At 37.4% G+C, this 18,361-nt stretch overlaps 1 protein-coding gene across 5 annotated transcripts in view; it reads right to left on the bottom strand.

Annotated features, from left to right (window-relative positions):
• Window positions 1–18,361, bottom strand: part of LOC143143304 (QRFP-like peptide receptor) — a 112,315-nt gene that overhangs the window by 9,042 nt on the left and 84,912 nt on the right. For 3 of the 5 annotated variants that reach the window (XM_076304406.1, XM_076304407.1, XM_076304410.1), the window contains exons 5-9: window positions 17,919–18,042; window positions 15,858–16,063; window positions 10,133–10,256; window positions 7,822–7,982; window positions 4,680–4,841 (exon numbers count right to left, since the gene is read on the bottom strand). In XM_076304406.1, coding sequence (XP_076160521.1) covers window positions 4,680–4,841; window positions 7,822–7,982; window positions 10,133–10,256; window positions 15,858–16,063; window positions 17,919–18,042 — 777 coding nt within the window. Of the gene's footprint in view, window positions 1–681; window positions 881–3,435; window positions 4,515–4,679; window positions 4,842–7,821; window positions 7,983–10,132; window positions 10,257–15,857; window positions 16,064–17,918; window positions 18,043–18,361 lie in introns of those variants that run through there. The other 2 variants (XM_076304408.1, XM_076304409.1) reach the window with 2 other exon arrangements.

The raw sequence follows: 18,361 nt of genomic DNA, 5'->3' as shown, positions 1-18,361 counted from the left end.
ATTTATAAAACAAATCCAATTGCACTTTGCAACTGCACCGATGCACTCTTAGGAAGAATTGTACAATACGATGATTCAGTTTATTAAGCGATGCAAAATTTGTCTCTGTATATAATGTTTCTCTGTCTTCGATAGAAACATAATTCAGCCCAATTACTAAATATACCCTGTATACGCGTGTAAGTGCTAATACATGGAAATTTATTCAACGAGAATATCAGTGAATTCACCATTGCTAAAACATGTCAAGCAGGTAAGTCTACATACAATAATCTGAATTCGAAGTTTCTATGGGGTTCGTCAAGTCGAAAGTTCTGATGTTTCTTCGAAATATCGGGTAAGTTTTTATTTATTTAGAAAACGTATCTCCTACGAAAATTTGCAAAAATCTTACTAGTGAACGCGACAACGAATTTTATTCTCGAAAGAGCAAATCTATCGATAGGAATCGAAAGAGGATAACAGTAGAAATTGGTTGAAATTTTTCAACAAGTTCCTCGAGAAAGTTTCGAGAAAAGATCAGAATCCTCGGTTTACGTGAATTCCCTTGACAGAACCGCCGACGCCATTCAACCCCCTTAGAATCCCTCAGTCTCGATCGTCAACTCGTTGTTCGATAATCGACAACGGAGTGAACGTGAATTCATGAGAACGTCGTTGACTGAACTGTTTTACGTTTACCTAGAGGCAATCGTGCTCCGTTCCCTAGCCAGAGTTTCATGGTATTTATATGGGATTTCGGGTGCTCGTGGATACACGCTGTTCGCCTTTCTGTATCTCACGGGCTGTCGACACCCTGCGAAAGTGTCACGGGTAGACTACGTGGTGGATGTCGGTCGTGTTTCGATACTTCGACTCCCGGAAGGAGTTTCGTACCCACCTGAATCACGCATTTAACAGATTGCTGTTCAGCTTTGCATATAGATTACACGTGACGGGGTCTGTCGTATTATTATGAACGACCAACGAGAACGTGTTGCGTTAGCGGGGACAATCTGATTCGGGATAATAAAAATTAGGGAATTTGCAAAAATTTCTTTCGAGCAAGCGAGCGAAAACAAAAATACGAAACTTCGCGGACATGTTTACGTACGATTAGAGCGACTGTATGAATTTATTATGTACATGTATATAGCTTCACAATAAAAAGAAATTATTTGGTTATAGAAGTTGTTGTATCATTGGAACCTCGAACGCGAAGAAAATATCGAAAATTAGTGAAATTGTTATATTTTGAAATTTCTCTTTCCACGATAAATTTCACTCTTTCGTTCAGTGTAATAAAATGTTTGCTAAATGTGCGTACCAAATTTCAAATTGATCGGAGTAGTAGATTTCTCGATATTCTGTCAAAGTGGTAAATAAATACAGTTTTAAAATTAACAGTTCACTTTCTATCAGATGTAATTTTGTTTAAGGAAATCGCAATACAATGTTTACGTGATGTTATTTCTATACGCCTAATTTTGACTGCACACTACTTCTGTGTATATAGACATGCATCTATGTTTTCAATATTTTTGCAAACGTGTTTAGGATCGTGATTTCAAGACCACCGATTTTATGACAATTCAAAAAGAAGAGAAACGATATTTTTTAAGCGATAAACCATAATGCACTTTTACGTTGGGTTCTTAAAAAAAAAGTAAACTGGTTTATACCCTTTGGGGCATCCAAGTATGTTGTAAATGCCATGTACTATATCCTTGAAAAAAGACATTTCGATGTATTGTAAATAATCAGATGACATACTGACATTGTTATGTTATTCCTATATTTTCTAACTAACTGTTTCAATCGAACCATATCACTCTAACCTTTTTCCATATTAAACTTTGATAGGATAGGAAAATCCTTTGTGTATTGGAAAAGGCACATTCTTCTGCAGCTTTTATTAACCATTGAGAGATACGAGTTATACGATATTCTATGAAAAATATGTCGATATCAAGCCAGATGTTACATGTGTTGGAAAAAACAACAAATTGGGTACCCGATACGATGTATCTTTCCAAACAGTTTGTAAAAGAAGTTCAAAAAGTCAAAAGAATATTACACATGTATAGAAATCAATAAATATTGATTGCAATACAATACAATAAATATTGTCCACTTATGTTTCACAAATATATTTGTTTTTCCATCTTCGATCATTATTCACTGTTCATAAGTTTTAGTATCCTCAAAAAAATATTTTCTTTGAAAGATATGCTCATTTGCCAAAAACTAAGTTCAAAAAAATTATTGTGGCAGAAAGGAATTTTTAGACATTTTATAATGTAAATGCATTGTAAAAACTCGACCTAACGCTTTCTTTCGAAATGTCTAGCAAAGTAATTGTTGCGTTAAATTCAATAGGTTGAATTTCGTATGTTCAAAACCTAAAAGGCAATTGTACTCGATATTTCATGTTTTCTTGCATTTTGTATATACACGAGTAATATATATACATATACATATGTATATTAGCTACGTTAAACTCGTTCTATTATTTATGGTACACACCCGATGAGATTACGTTTAGATTTATAGCGTATCGCAATCGTTCAGAGGCCATCTCCTCAAGCTCCTATGGGGCAGATACACACACGCCTGAGATGGTCCTTGAACGTATAGAATCTCCCATAATTCTAAATGTGATCCACTGATGTGCGTACCATATCCTCTCATAGAAAGATTGAAATCGAAATACAATAGTCAATATCGAGTTGAAGAAAAGAATACCACACCAAATGTCGTTACGTATATTATACGTATTTAACAATTTATTTCTTGCATCCATTTTGATAATAGCGATTGTTCGACGCCCAATTTTTTGAGTATTGTGTACAATTTCTTACCTCGAATAAATATACAAATTTAATATGACCTTATTTTCTTCTTTAAAAAATATTTTTTTCATATGAACAAATGAAGGAAAGATTATAGAGAAGTGTCATAGTGTATGTGACACAATATATAAACAAAATTATTACAAATGTAGATGCGTCTTTAGCAAATGATTATTAATATTAATATTAATGTTAAGATACTAACATCGAAATGTCTTTGCTGAAGGTCTTTCCATAAATGATGCCTAAAAATATTAAGTAGTCTCATTTGTAAAAATCGAAAATTCGAACAAATTTCAAGAAACGAAGATTGGATTCGCGAGAATTTAAATTCGATTATTTTACAAAATTCTACTCGATCGTGAACCTTCGTTCTTACCCAAAATGTTCGTATAAATGGAACAATAAATTGATTTACAAATTCTCCCCTTAAAAAATGCACCCTTTCGAACAAGTATTGTCTCGACGATTGAAAACAATTTTTCGTTAAAGGACAGACCCCATCTTCCATCGAGCGAGGGTTAAACTTTGTTTAAAAGTGACGTGTCTTATCGTCTGTGACGAATGAAATGATAAAAAAAAAATCAACACAGAGACGTGAAGGGAACCAAATTTTATTATATTCGAAACACAGAGCATGAAACGTCACGGATTACGTTGTACTCTATTAAAGAGCGGTACGGTAGTTCCCGCTTTCGAGTGAAAAAGTCGAGATCGTCGAAACGCTCGAAAGCGGGGTAGGTAATGATTTTTATCTCGCTCCGAGGCTAATAACGATTCCAATCGTCAGTCGATGTATTTGGTATATTACTCGAATCCGGTGTAATATTTTTCTCTTAAAAGCGAGCATTACCGTACAATGGTTCTGAAACTGACTGCAACAAATGAAAGTTTCTTAAGACAAGGTTCCGTTCGCGCGATCAATTTACTTAAAACCGATTCGCTTAAGACTCCGTTCCTGATTCTCCCAATTCGTAAACACACTCGTAAAAGCCAGCGGCGCGTGTAAAATCATTTTACGGTTTGCACACACGTGGACGTTATCGTGAAACAATTTACGAACGCCAGACTTATCCGGCTTCTTTCGAAGCTCTTCGAAACCCCGATAAACGATCGACACAGAACGCGTACATTTCAAATAACCGGTGCACGATTCGTCGAACGATGCTCGTCCTAGATGGTAGAAATCGAGAAAAGAAAACGATCGCCGTGTGCAGAAACGGGCAAAATTTGATTACAAAACACCAAATTACTAATTGAAAACGATCGTGCGGTAATTTATTCTCAATTCTTATCACGTGAATCGAATATTTCCCATGAAATTGTCTAACTTTCATTATCCAATAAAGATCGTAATTTTCATCCAACGAATAACGGATCGAAAGCTGTTTACCTTTTGTTCGTTGCTCGAGATTTTTATTTGGACAAGAAATTTGCCCGTCTCCGATGCCGCGCAATCAGCGTGACGATAAGTTCGATTCGTGGAAAAAAAAAAACAAACATTACAGACCATTTACGCTGCGCGTCCACGCGAGTCAGCGTGGCGACCAGAAAAACATCTTTCGAGTTGGAAATTTCACGATTAAACGCACGAACGCACACAGATTACACTAAGGATTGCACGACTCGACTTCGTGCACTGTTTACCGCCTCAGGGCATCATAAATATTTATCCATAACAATCTGAAATTCAAAATAGTGATTCTTCGGCTACGCCTGCTGTTTCTCGTTATGTTGAGGAAGAGAGGCATGACAGACAGAGAAAAAGAGAGAGAGAGAAAGAGAAAGATAGAGAGAGAGAAGGGACACATGTGAGCGCATACATGCGCGTTTAGGTCAGCCGCGTACCTGACACTGGTGGTCCTGGTCTGGCTAAGGCTGGGGTGTCTCTTCACGGGCGCCCTGTACCCTCTTCTTGGACAGCAGATCCACCAACCACCACAGGCTGCGGACAGGAAGCTCTCTCTAAAGTGCTTCGACATAAATCCGTAAACGATCGGATTTATGCAGCTGGAATATAAAGTGTCCAAGAAATATGTCAGAGTTGGATTCCTCGAGCATTTTTATGGCTAACGTACGTTTCACGTGGATAAAAGTTCGTCGGGATAAAAATTTATATCGTGTACAATTTTTAGCTAGGACACTTGTATCTTTGGCAACGTCGAGAGCTTGTCAACACCTTTCGAAACATTTGAACACTCCATTATGAGTGGAGACCTCAATTTCACGTGTACTTCAATGTACACGTGATTCGTTTCGTAATATAGAGGTACGTTTGTATTAAAAATTACACGGATCGGGGTACGAATATTTTTAATACACGTTCAAAACCGTGATCTGTAATAGTAAGATTAATAATCGGATTTAAATTGTTCTGTTGGGAAGTCAAAAATGCACAAATTTTTAAGAGATCATAGAAAATGAAATGATAATTATTTTACGTTGAAATTTTCCATGCTTATTTATATTTATTACTGTAACACTGAGAATTGTGGTCGTTTTATGATTTTAAGGTCTTGCAGAGACGTGTGCTTCGAACGGTTTAAGAAAGCAATATCGTAATAATGTTCAGTCGATGATAATCTTTTCGATAACATTATTGCGGTCATCTCCGAAAGAGTACAGTTTCATCTGGCGTAAATATTACGTTAACAATAGTCGAACAAGTATAATTGCGAAATGGTGCGATACGATTTTGTAATTTTTTAATTCAATTTTGTCTCAATACGTTTAAAATTCACTTCACTGTTTCTTTACTGCACTTCAATTATTGCTACTATTTTTTTATCTAAAAAACCAAATTATTTTTCGAAGTTAAGATAAATTTGGTTACGTAATTTATTCGAAGTTACTTCTTCTTTTAAATCGATAATCACGTGTAATTTTATTTCGTAACGCACATATTTAATTATCATCAGAACGACTACTTTAAGAACGCTTGAACGTAAATCTTTTGCGATTCGTCCCGTAAAAATAGAAAACGATTTACTCACTTTCAATAACACTTCTCCAAGAGCTTTCGTACTCCAATAGCAACACTTGGTTACAAAGATGGCTACACCGGTAACGCACCAGCTTGGAAAATACACTCACGAATTTACACGGAACAGTAACGCACCGTAAGAAGGATTCCCGACTACTGAAGTACTTTCAAAGGTTAGACTCTGGAGCACGCAAGACTCCACAGGTATACTGCCAAGTGGATAAATGTTTTGTTCGGATCAAGTCCCCGCGACCGTTCATTTATTACTTCTACGTCGATGATTCTAGGTGAATAGAAGAACAGCAAAATATAAACACAATACACTCGCGTTAAATCGTTTCATTACCTGACAGTGTCGAGTACGTTGTTTGCTCAAATTCATAGAGAGAAGGTTCCTAATATTACTGTAGAAAAAAAAATATCTCGTGAGAACGAAAACCAAAGTTAAATCTCTTGCGATTCTTCGTGCTACACTTCTCTGTACTTGCACCGATTGCTTCACCATTCGCTTAATCTTTACTCCAAATTGAACTGTACTATTTCGAAGACGACCTCGATACGACTAGACATTATCACGATTTTAGCGAAGGCTCGATCGGATAAATTGTCTTTCGATTGACTCGAATCTCGAATGATCGGAGAAAATAAAAGGCAGGAAACGCATTCTACGAAATGTCCATTTTCGAAGTTGGCTGTTATCGGTACAATTGAATGTAATTTGTCCGTGGTATTGATCGATGCATAGGTGTATCATTACGTCAGAAAAGGGTCATTATGTCGATGGCGGCGATCGCACCGCGACGACGACGATCGTTAACGCCGTCAGCCTACATCGACGATGGAAATAAGTGAAATGAAAATCGATAACGAGTGTCTCGAGGGGGCGGTTGAGCGTGGCTCGTGGAAGTGCAGCGATTCAACGTGAATTAATTAAACGCATTTGCACCTGTGGCACGATTTTCCAGGAAAGCAGCGACAATTCTATGGAAAACATCCTATCTACGATTACACGGCCACTTGAAATGATCATTGTCTATTTCCCTTTGTAATTCCATCGAATAATGACTGTAAATGTAACCCTTGAATTCTAACGAGTCGTTTTAATTTGTCTCCTGCATACTCAAGGTACTCGTGATAAATGGGACAGCACTGTACACAAAATGGGTGAAAAGCAACGACACAGCTAAGAAAACTAATAAATTTTTTCGAAACGACATTTCTCGCGCCGTAATAAATTAAAAATTTCCACGTTTTAATCTTTCCGTTACGACGTGTACAATGTAAAAATGAAAAAAATTGGAAAGGAAAGATTCGTTCATTTTTTAAACCTCTTCGCGAGTTTTTCTCGTCTATGTAGATATGTACAATTGTTGCTCGTTAAGTTCTTCTTCGGTCTACGAAGCAGAGAACAGCGATGGAATCTCGATGCCATTGATAAAATATTCTCAAGACACGTACAAGGAGCTTTAAGTCATTTCGAAACTATTATTTTGAGGCTAAAATTGAATCGAAAGTTTCGAACGATTTTAATATTTTAAAAGAGGTGACGATCTTGAAAACATTTAAACTTTTGACAATCTTGACGCTGCTCGTTGGTATCAATTATTAGGATAAAAGTAGACGAAAGAACAGTATTATTGATAAACTCGGATTTTCGCATTTCTTATGAATCTCTCTTGTTATTATTTATCGTATTACGAAGATCTGTTTCGATTTCAAGGCATTCAAAAACCTGGAAGGATTTATCAAGTTTTTCAATAGCAACAGTTTTGCGAAACGTTTCGAGATTCTTGAAATTTTCATGGACATTACGAAGAGAAATATACAGGGATTTCCAAGGATTTGTTCCACCTGTGCAAGAAATCACGATAAAATCGAGACAACCCGTGCACTGTGTACGAATAAAGTACCTACACTGTTTTTCAGGAAAATAAGAGGAAAATGTCTGGTGAATGCAGCCGTTGCACTGATTTCGTATTCAAAGTGTTGTCTGTTTGTCTTATGTACCTGTTAAAATAAGCCATCAGCTGAAAGGCGGTATTAAGGTGTTTATATGTTCCTGCTTTTATGCGCGGCAAGAAGCCATAAGCGGTGAGCATGTTATCCACGAGGATTGGACCCCAGCATATGGCGAACAACACCACCACAGCGACCAACATTTTCACCACCTGCAACAGAAGAGAATTTCGCGTGAATCTGTTACATATAGTACGCGCAATTGGTTTTCAGAAACTATCGAATCGTTAAGGGAAAACATTACCTTCCGTGCTGAATAAAAATTGATATTTGCGAATTTCTCTCGCTGGAACCAAATATCTAATACAAATGTTTCGTACGAACATTAAGAGTACTTTGAACAATATTTCCCTGGAGTTTTAAAAAAATTTGTTAACGCACATAGAAAATACAAGAGTTCCTATTTTACGCTACTCGAATTACTTAATCGCACAATAGATTTTGAATTTTGAATTTTTCTGGTACTATCGATATCAATTGAATAAATTAAAAATTTTTAAAAACTGAACGAATATCGACATCGTTGTACCTGTGAACTATTTTTTAATTATTCGTTCAGGAACGGCAACAAACAAATGTACAAGCAATGCATGTGCGTGCAACTGTTCAAGCAATTCAAAATTCAAGTCAATCGTATAAGTAGTTTCCGAGAAATGTTATCAGTTATTTTAATAAAATGCAAACAAAAAGTATCGATTTTTTTTCATTGAAGAAACGATGTTTCTCTTAAGTATCGTTTTTCTTCCAAACAGATGTTTATCGTGTATAGAAATCGTACGATGGTCGAATCAATTTTTTATATCGGTAGAGACATTATTTACGAACGACGTATGAATAAACACGAGAGAAGAGGACTGTGCACAGTACTACAATTCTACGTTTACAAGGGACACGTATCACTTCGACTAATTAAAGACGGTTTCGTGTTAAATTACTCCAATTTCATTAAACGTTTGTAAAGGTTAAGAGAGGTACAATGTTTCACCGAGTAGAAACTTTTTCATTAATTACACGTCACCTTCTCGACTGCCTTAGCCTGAAATGAAGTCTGTCTTTGAGGAAGATTCTTTCCTTTTACGAGTTAGAAGTTCGCCCTACATTCAACCCCTTTTAGCCTTTCACGACAAGTCGAGAATACCGTGAACCTTTGTCAACTGATATAGCTGCTCGCCACTTATTTTACATGGTGTACTCGCCACTTTTCTTCAACAGAAATGTGAAAAATGTCTCCGAAAAATCCCCTCGCGGAAAGAAACAGACACACCGTTACCACACCCGGAGAAGTTCAAGGCTTATTTACCCGAAAGTGCTGCTTGAAATGCGCAAAAATTACCATTTCAATGAGAATCACGAAACTATCGAACTTTTATGAATCTGGACTTCAAACACTTTCGGCTCGATGACGTTAACGAGACACCGATTAACTTTTACGGAACTTTTCGTCGTTATGGTGCGCTTTTATTTTGTACCTTCGTTTTTTCGGTTTCCACGAGACTGATGGCACTTTAGAGACTGATAAACGTGTTAGATGAAAGTCGCATAATTTGCAATTTTAACGGAATAAAAATTTGTATCCAATTTTTCAATGTTTCGTACGTGTTGAAGTTGTGTTTAATGGATCGCGGTATTGTCTCTCAGGTACAGTTCCATCATAATCCTATGACAACCTAAGAGGTAATACTTCACCTCGTATTTCTGCATTGGTATAATTCATCCATATAAAATTGGACACTTCCCGGAGTAATATTTCGAATTTTTTGAAAATCGAACGATTCAAACAATTTGAAAAATTCATAATTTTCGAATATTTAAATCAACGTCTTACCTACTTTGAAAGCAGGCTCGCAATAAGGACAAATAGATCTGCATTTTCAATTTGTTAAAACTACAAATTTTCTCAGCTATTACAAAATAGTATTTCTTTGAAAACAATTGAAAAAAGGATCGTTAACACTTTTTTGCGCACACTTGTAATTTTTATTTGATGATTCTTTGTTTTTATTTTAAGCCCTTCGAAACTTTCGTACGATTCAACAGTTACAGTTTATCGAACTAAAGTCGAGATTATTCTTCGAGCAACGGTACAATCCGGATTTTACAAAATTTTAAAAAATGATTGGGGATACGTTCGAATATCGTTTGAAACTCCAGCGTATCGAAATTTCAGACATATCCAAAGCGTTACTCCAAAAAAGTATCGGTTTTGATATGAAATGAGTTTGTAACGACGTTTGAAATTGAAGATTAAATACACGGGGATTAACAAATCTCAGCAGCTGTCTGTAACAATTTGAAGTCTAACCTGTTTCATGGTTCGAGATTCCTCTTCTGTCTGTCCATCCTCTCGATAGGAACGACGTCCGTTTCGCGCGCCTTGCCTTTGCGACATGGGTATTGATTCAGTATCAACGTTTGTCGGATTTAATCTGCAACACATTGGAGCAATCGGTCGGACATTGATCGCACCAAGAAAAAAATCCCAACTTTACACTATTAACATCGAAAGAAACTGCGCGATCGATTTCTGAAAAAGAAATGAAATACCTAACATAAAAATTAATTCCACGAGCTATTCTATAAATCAAATCTAAAAAGATACGATAGCAGAACCATGATATTGAAAAGAAACAATGATGAATTATGATACAAGCTTCATTATTCGTTTTGATGTAGAAAGAGAACACTTGGAACGACTTTGGAAGACAACAAAATGCACCGTTTTTCTATTTTCGAGAAACAAATTTTCATTTTTATCGTATTGCACGAATTTCTATTGCACGGTAATTTATAGAGATACTACTGTATAGGAAAGAGTGTTTCAATGAAAAAAGAATCGACAAAAAAATAAGCTGCTTTGGTGAGAGGACTTCGAGTATTGAAGTATTCGCATTTTTAAAAATTCATTTCTTGATAATGGTTGAGAAGCGCTTCGTACTACTTTTTGAGATTATTCCGAGTGCTTCGTACAGCTTAAAAGAAAACATGAATAAAAAACACGAACCACAGTCCGTAATTTCCCTTGTTAGATAATCCTTAACGATTACAACGAGATCACCGAGTGTTCGTTTCATCGTGAACGTAAAATTCTCTACTGAAAAACTTTTATCCCGCTAAAAACAGACCACCTTTTAACGTCGCAGTTAGAGAACGCTCTTTATTTATTCTAAGAATCTAGAAAATGTCATTCTACTTATTTAATAATACGTTTATTCTCAAGATTCTTTATTCCATCGACTTGTGTCGTTATTTGCACTATATACTTCTGTAAGCAACAATTTGTATGACAATAATCCCTGAGTATACGCGGGTAGTTCGCGAATTCGTTCCAGAAATCGACTTTTTTATCTCGATCCCGAAAATATATAATTTTTTCTTAATAAAAAGATAAATAATTTTTTGCAACTGTACGTGACTCCATTATATTTGATACAATTGTATCTTTCATAATAAATAGAAACATAGACGAAAGTGTGCTAAAATTGGGGTAACTTCAAGTATTTTTATTTGAAAAATTATTGCCTATTGTAGATATTACATTAAATTCAAACTTATACGCTGCTTCATACGAATCGATTTTAAACAAACTTTCAATTACATATAATTAAAAATGATCCGAACAAGATCGTGTTTGAACTAATTTCAAAACCTTAAAAATCGATCGATAGTATTTGCACTCGATACCACAATATCGAGTATAAAAAAAAAAAATTATCATTTTAGAAACATAAAGAACGATGAAGATCATTATTTCGTACATAGCCGTACAAAATCTTCGCGCATAATCGTGTACCACTAGATTCGAATTAGCATAGATATCATGGTGGATGTTTCGAACGAGACACCCTGTGTATTTCTTCGCGTTAGATCCACGCGATCTCTCGCAACCGGAGTCACGAGGATGACGCGTATCTCTAATCGTCCCGGATCTCAAAATTACAATGGTTTTCGTGGCGTGGCTTTAGCGGCCGATAAAGTAGCGGAAATGAACGTAATTCGTTTGCAGATAGAACGACACGGGCGTGTTGGAGTTTTCCGAGAGAAATTTTCCGCGGGAAGTTGAGCGGGAAACTGGATCGCGGCGATGAGATTTTGTCGTTACGGTCAACTGCAGATCTTGTTCCGCTCCAAGTTTTTAACAAGCATGATAAACTACGATGGATTTGTAAGATTCTGGTCCAGCGTTCAGCGATCGATAACGAGATATCGTGTCGAACTCGTGATCGAAAGTTTTCGTCGTGCACGATATCGAAACTTCTCTATGTGTCGAGCAGTTTACCAAACTTGCGGTGTCGCGGTCAGACGACACAATACGGTCACCGTATATACGTAGACAACCGTGTAACATTTATGAAAAAAAAACTAGGAGAGCTCCAGTACCGACGCAACACATTTTAAACTTTTCTTTATTCCAGAACGAGCGAGCTGTGGACCGTTATCTTCCAGACTAGAGAAGAGGAACTCCTCGAGACCATTCACTTATTTTATGCGTATAATTACCTTTGGTAAGAAATTTTTAAAAACGAGTATTTCGAGAATAACGATAATTTCGTACGTTAGAACAAATATAATATAATCGGAGAAAAACATTGTAGTCGTTTCTTTCCAGAACTGTACTTTATGACTTGTAAATTACTTGTAATTATGTTGAATAAAATTATTCGTAAGTATTATTTTGCTCGTTTGTTTCGAATAATATAAATACACGACGTTGTTGCGATCCCCGTTTCGGTTTCCCAGGTTTAAAGCTAATTCGGCTACTCGAAATTCGTTCGAGACCGCTGTTTAAAATTTTTTTACAATTTAACTTTACTCCTTGCACCGTACAATTTTCTTAAGATTCGTTCGGTAACCGAGCCAAGTTTCCTTAGAACTTTGTTTCAATTGCTCTCGAGATCCACGGCAACGACCGCCATTTGCAATTTTCTACAATTCTTTTCCCCCGATGCGACGATTTAATTCGCCGGGACGGTACAGTGAGGTCCACGTCGCGGTCAAATTTATTTAATGCCACGTGAAATATTCTCGTTCGTTGCGAGTTGGTGAAAAATGGCGCGTCTTTCGAATGAATTGTCACGGCCGTGATTAACTTTAAATAAGACGAAATGCAAAATAATTGCAACAGCGCGATTCAAATTATCCACGAAGACGAGGAGTTCTCGTTTCAAGCGCGGAACCAAGCACTTCTAATGGTCACGGTAATTAAAATGGAAATGCGAAGGAGGCGCTGCGAACACTGTACATTTATATGTTTCATCATGTTCCAGGTGGTATTGTTATCTCGAATGCATAATGCATGAACGAGCGTAAAAAATTATTTCAAGCAACTCGAACGAAACGAGGCGAGGACACCCCAATTCTCCCAGACAGGAGAATATCTGTTCGACGATTTAAAATTTAAGAAGCCCTTAAAGGGACAAATATGTACGAGACGATCTCAGGGGTTATTGCAACCGCATCCTGATAGTTAAGGGACGAAACGACCCGACTTTATTACCACATTACCTTTATACGCGTTTAAAAAATTCATTATAACGAGAACACGGAATTTCCTGATAGAACGAACGCTGTAATAACTTCGTTTCTTCTTTTTATACACGACACTTTTATGTTTGACGGTGTCAAACAATGCACGAACAATTCAAGTATATTATCGACACCGATATATATTTTTATTCATTCATTTTCGATCTTGTCATTTCGATCGCATTCGGTGCGTACAAACGTAACAAAATATTACAACCTACGTATAATAATATGAATTTTGTCAAAAATTTCTTTCTTCGTGTATGTAGTAAATATGAATTTTATTCACGTTTCCATATCGAGAACAGAATTCTTATTTCGCGACTATTCGCTTCAAAATTACTCCGACAACGTTTACCTTGCTTTTCATTTACAAAAAATTCTTTTCTATTTTATTTAAGTCACGCAGACATTCTTTTCCTTCCATTTTCACTACAAGTTTACTATTCTTGACGGTGCCAAAAAGACCGAAATAATAATTTCCTTAAATCCGTTCCAACTGGTTTTCACACGATAAAAGCTTCCATATTGCTTCAATTATTATTCTGGAAATGCTTTGGAATATTTTCTTCGATTTCTCCGAATGAGAGCCTTTGACTTTTATATGGAGTCACTTTGCAGAGAGCGCAGCTTCTTTCATCGCGTTTTCTCGCCGCTAAGAAAAACTCTAACAACTGTAACTGATGCTCACCGGTCTTTAACTGCATTCACCGAGCCAGAAAATCCTCGGAGATATTGCTTCGAATACCCACCGCGAATCGATACACGGAACACGCCCGATAAAAATTGCAACACACGTACAGAATGCACGTTTAACTCTCAATAATGAAACGGGGGACAAAGTCGATTGATTTTCATTTGTTTCACGCGCCCATGTGTCCCAGCGTGTGTTTATCGGGTCAAGGAAACAATCACTCGGAAGAATAAACATCTCTCGTAGAAAAATACAGAGTTCTTGAATTATGAAATAAAATGCAACGAGAAATGCAAACTGGAACTTGAAATTTTTAATCCGAATTATGTCCGCTTTTATCATTTGTTTTATTTGTTCATCGTACGTAAATTTCTCGAAGTAAGCAATAGCGGGTCAAGGAAACAATCACTCGGAAGAATGAACATCTCTCGTAGAAAAATACAGTGTTCTCGAATTATCAAATAAAATGCAACGAGAAACGCAAACTGGAACCCGAAATTTTTTAACCGAATTATGTCCGTTTTCGTCGTTTGTTTTACTTGTTCATCGTACGTAAGTTTCTCGAAATAAACACTGGCGACAGTTATCTATACCTGACCTTCGACTACTCAGCGTTTATGGCGTTCGTCAGATCGTACTCACTGAAGCGCGTCGGGTGTCGAAGTTTATCGTTCAAAGTCGACGAACCAACACGGATTTCAATTTCCGATAGGGACTAATGCGAAACCTAGCAAAACTGGGATCGCATTAGATCTTTCGATTTCGATATCATCTGTCATCGCGTCTCCGTGAGATTGCAACCCCTAAACGTTAAGAAAATAGAAGAGAGAACGTAGAAAAATTGAACGGATTGAACAGGACGTGACTCGGTCAATAACATCAGCAGGTTATACCGTTATCATATTTACGTAACATTTTTCATTCTATTTTACCCTGCAGTTTCTATACTCGATATTATATTTTAGTCTTAATTCCTCCGTTCACCGAATGCTCGATACACGATTGAAAATCATCTCAAATTTCTCCAATTTTGATCACCGAATATAAAAAGAGGCGGGTCCGAAAGGGAAGAGGGCGTGGCCTAGAGAGGAGGAGGCGTGGCTTAAGGGAGAGGGGGCGTGTCCTAAGGGGGCGTGTTCGAAGGAGTGGGCGTGTCCGCGGGAAATGGGCGTGTCTGAAGAAGTAGGCGTGCTTGAAGGAGTGGGCGTGCTTGGTGAGAGAAGAGGTCTGGACCAAGCTTTTTTAAGTGGTCGATACATACATTTCTATACTTGGAATACATTTTCTAATTGATCTTCCTGTTAGACTGCTCAAGAATCCTACTAGACTTTCGCATTCAAAACTACATTAATAATTCTGCAACACGATTAAACGAAAGCAACCAGAGCACGACAGAATGTTCTAATTAGTCTCTCAAGTTGCCACAGTGTTACAACCGTCAACTGTATCACACTTTCGAAAACAACAACGATCGATTTTCACCTACCTGTCTGAGAAGTTGTCACTTGATTCCGAGTCTCTGGCATACTTCTTTAGGAGTATTGTACAATTTCGACGAAGTCCTAGGTACGAACACTAATGCCTCTAAGTACAACGTACTGTCTCTCGGGTTGTCAAAATGTCATCCCCATCTTTGTTAACCGTGTACCTCACCATTCGTTTCCAATGCGTGCAAAGTCAAACTGGCTATGTAACAGCGGTCGAGATTCACTTACCTGTCCTTCGGGTTGTCACAGCTCTGTCCCGAGCCCCTAACAACCTCAGATCGTACGTTGTACCGAATAGTAGGAGTGAAGTTTCGCGGACTTACGCGTGTCGAGAAGTCATGTGGTACCGGCGTTTCATGACGCGCCAAATCTCCCAGCAAATGGCTGTATAGCAAAATGCCATGACAATCAGCGGCAACACGAGAACCAGCACGAGCATGTATACTTCGTGAGCACGCCATAAAAGACCAGCCTCCGAGTCGCGGACGCACCAATAGGCAATCACCCTCAATCCGACCACTTTGTGTGTCTGGAAAAAAAAATCGAGTGTCAAAGTAGATTTTCCACCGAATAATCGTGTTGAGATATTTTGCAACGATGTTTTCCGATTCTACAAGTCGTTAAACTTTTCAAACGAGTCATTTTTTACCATTTATGTACGAATGCATGCAGTTTAACTATTTACGTACGAATATCAATTAGCATCGATTTTTATTTCTTTTTGTGACGTTGGTTCGGTAAAAAAAATTTCTCCGTGTTTAACAACCTTTTACAATCAAATTGTTGCTACGATTAGCCTACTGCTACAGTGAATTTTTGAACTAATCTTGATCGAAGAAACCACGATAACCCGAAAGTGAATTGCATCTAAAAGAGTGCATTTTTCCGGAGATGCAAATTTTACGGTCCTGTATAAAAACGTACTATATATTAAAATGTTCGAGATACATTTATCTACACACGAGGATACCTTACTGTCATAAGAGGACATTTTATCGCCATATTCACGCCATTTACTATATGGCACACATAAATGCGAGATCCGTTGCATGTTTCATTAATTCATTAATTCCCCCGGCCCGTCGCGAATGTTTTCGACTTTTATTCTAGAGAAACAACAGAAACACCGTTTGCAATATAATTTAGGAATCGACTACTCTCATTTTGATTGCAAATCGTACACGCATTGCGAAGTAACGAAGAACAAAAATGTATCAAATAATCGTGTTATTTAGTCTCGGGAGAGTCTAGAAAATTGAGAAAAGTCAAATTGACCTCGAAATCCAGTCTGAAAACTTGATGCAATTAAATTTTAGCGTAACGAGGACACGTTTGCTCGTCAGACTATGAAAATAAAATACCTAGAAACTCGGCATAATCCTGGCAACTCGCGCGACAAACGGAACGTGAATGCCACTGAAAAATTCACGAAAAATATTTCGGAGAGAAAAGAATCTAATTCAGGTGGAAACTAATCCGGTGAACAATTTTCCTCGATTTTCCGTACGTTGCTTGCCCAATCTTGCCTCTGGTGAAATATCTTTTCAATGCTCTGATAAACAGACGTTTCCTGTCAACGTGAAACGAACAGATACCTGCGCCTCGATTTTGCGCGTATTATGTATTTCATTGGGAATATCTTCCACGATCACTTAAATGTAATATCGGATATCGAAATCGGTAAAAAAGCGAGCTCCGTTGATGTTCCACTGATTGTACGTACCATCGCATACTTCAAAGCCTACAGCGAGTTTCCGACTTACGTGTTTAAATCGTCTCAAAGGTTTTCGCGTATGCAATACTTCGTAAGTCGAACTGTACTTTTATAGAAAGATCACTCCCAGGTTAAGAAGAATATACTACCATAAATAATGGAAATACGAATAGCATCGATTGAAGTTCCAGACTTTACGAAGGTTGACTGAAACGTCGGACTCGCTAGGACATGCAACTCCTTTCGGAATTGATCTCTCTTTCTTCGTAGAAAGCATTTTATACGAAATCTTTGTTAGAAAAGTTAATTAAAATCGAACAAATCCTTGTATACCTACTCTTTTACGAAAAGAAACGTTTTATTTAATATTCGACTCCTCGGTGAGAGGAAAAATGAAAGGAAAGAGAGTTTTGCGCGATACTTAACTGTAATATTTAACGCGTTTGCGAGAAGAAAAATTGGTGGAAAGAAAACTTTGTTCAATATCTAAATGCAACACCCGACCCACATAAAACATCGATAAGGACACGAATTGGAGTACGAGAGCGTAACTCGAGGACTCCTCTAATTTCCAACTGTTGTTCCAGCTGACGGTAGAAACTAGTTTAAAGCTTATTTCAAACTTACAGCTATGTAACCGTAATTTCATTAATATTATGTTGACGTTTACCTGCGTGAAAATCATTGGGATACCAAGCAGGAACGATGCCACCCAAGTTATAATCACGATTTTACGAGCCTGGCTTATTGTGCACGTGTACTGCGCTCTCATTGGATGAACTATCGCATAATATCTGCAACACAAATAGGATTTCCAATTAGTTCGGTGTCGATAACTAGGAAGTGTCACCCTCCACGAACTTCCAACTCCCGTTTTGCACAATCGACTACGACGGGAGCAGGAAACTACTTGGGATCGAGTACGCCTCGTGGTGGTGTACTTGCACAAATATAAGACGTCACGTATAGAAACAGGTCACCTTGATACGTTCACTGTATCAAATAATCGAAAGGAACGTCGTTTACAAAGGCTACGTGGAATAATGAAATCTGAGATTCAAAGTACAAAGATACGAAATAGCTGAAAGGTACTTTTCTCGAAGGTATTGGATA

This window comes from Ptiloglossa arizonensis, chromosome 2 (assembly GCF_051014685.1).
Source record: "Ptiloglossa arizonensis isolate GNS036 chromosome 2, iyPtiAriz1_principal, whole genome shotgun sequence".
NCBI classification, from domain to species: Eukaryota; Metazoa; Arthropoda; class Insecta; order Hymenoptera; family Colletidae; genus Ptiloglossa; species Ptiloglossa arizonensis.
The sequence above is the reverse complement of the archived record's forward strand: the minus strand, read 5'-3'. Positions and strand labels throughout refer to the sequence as shown.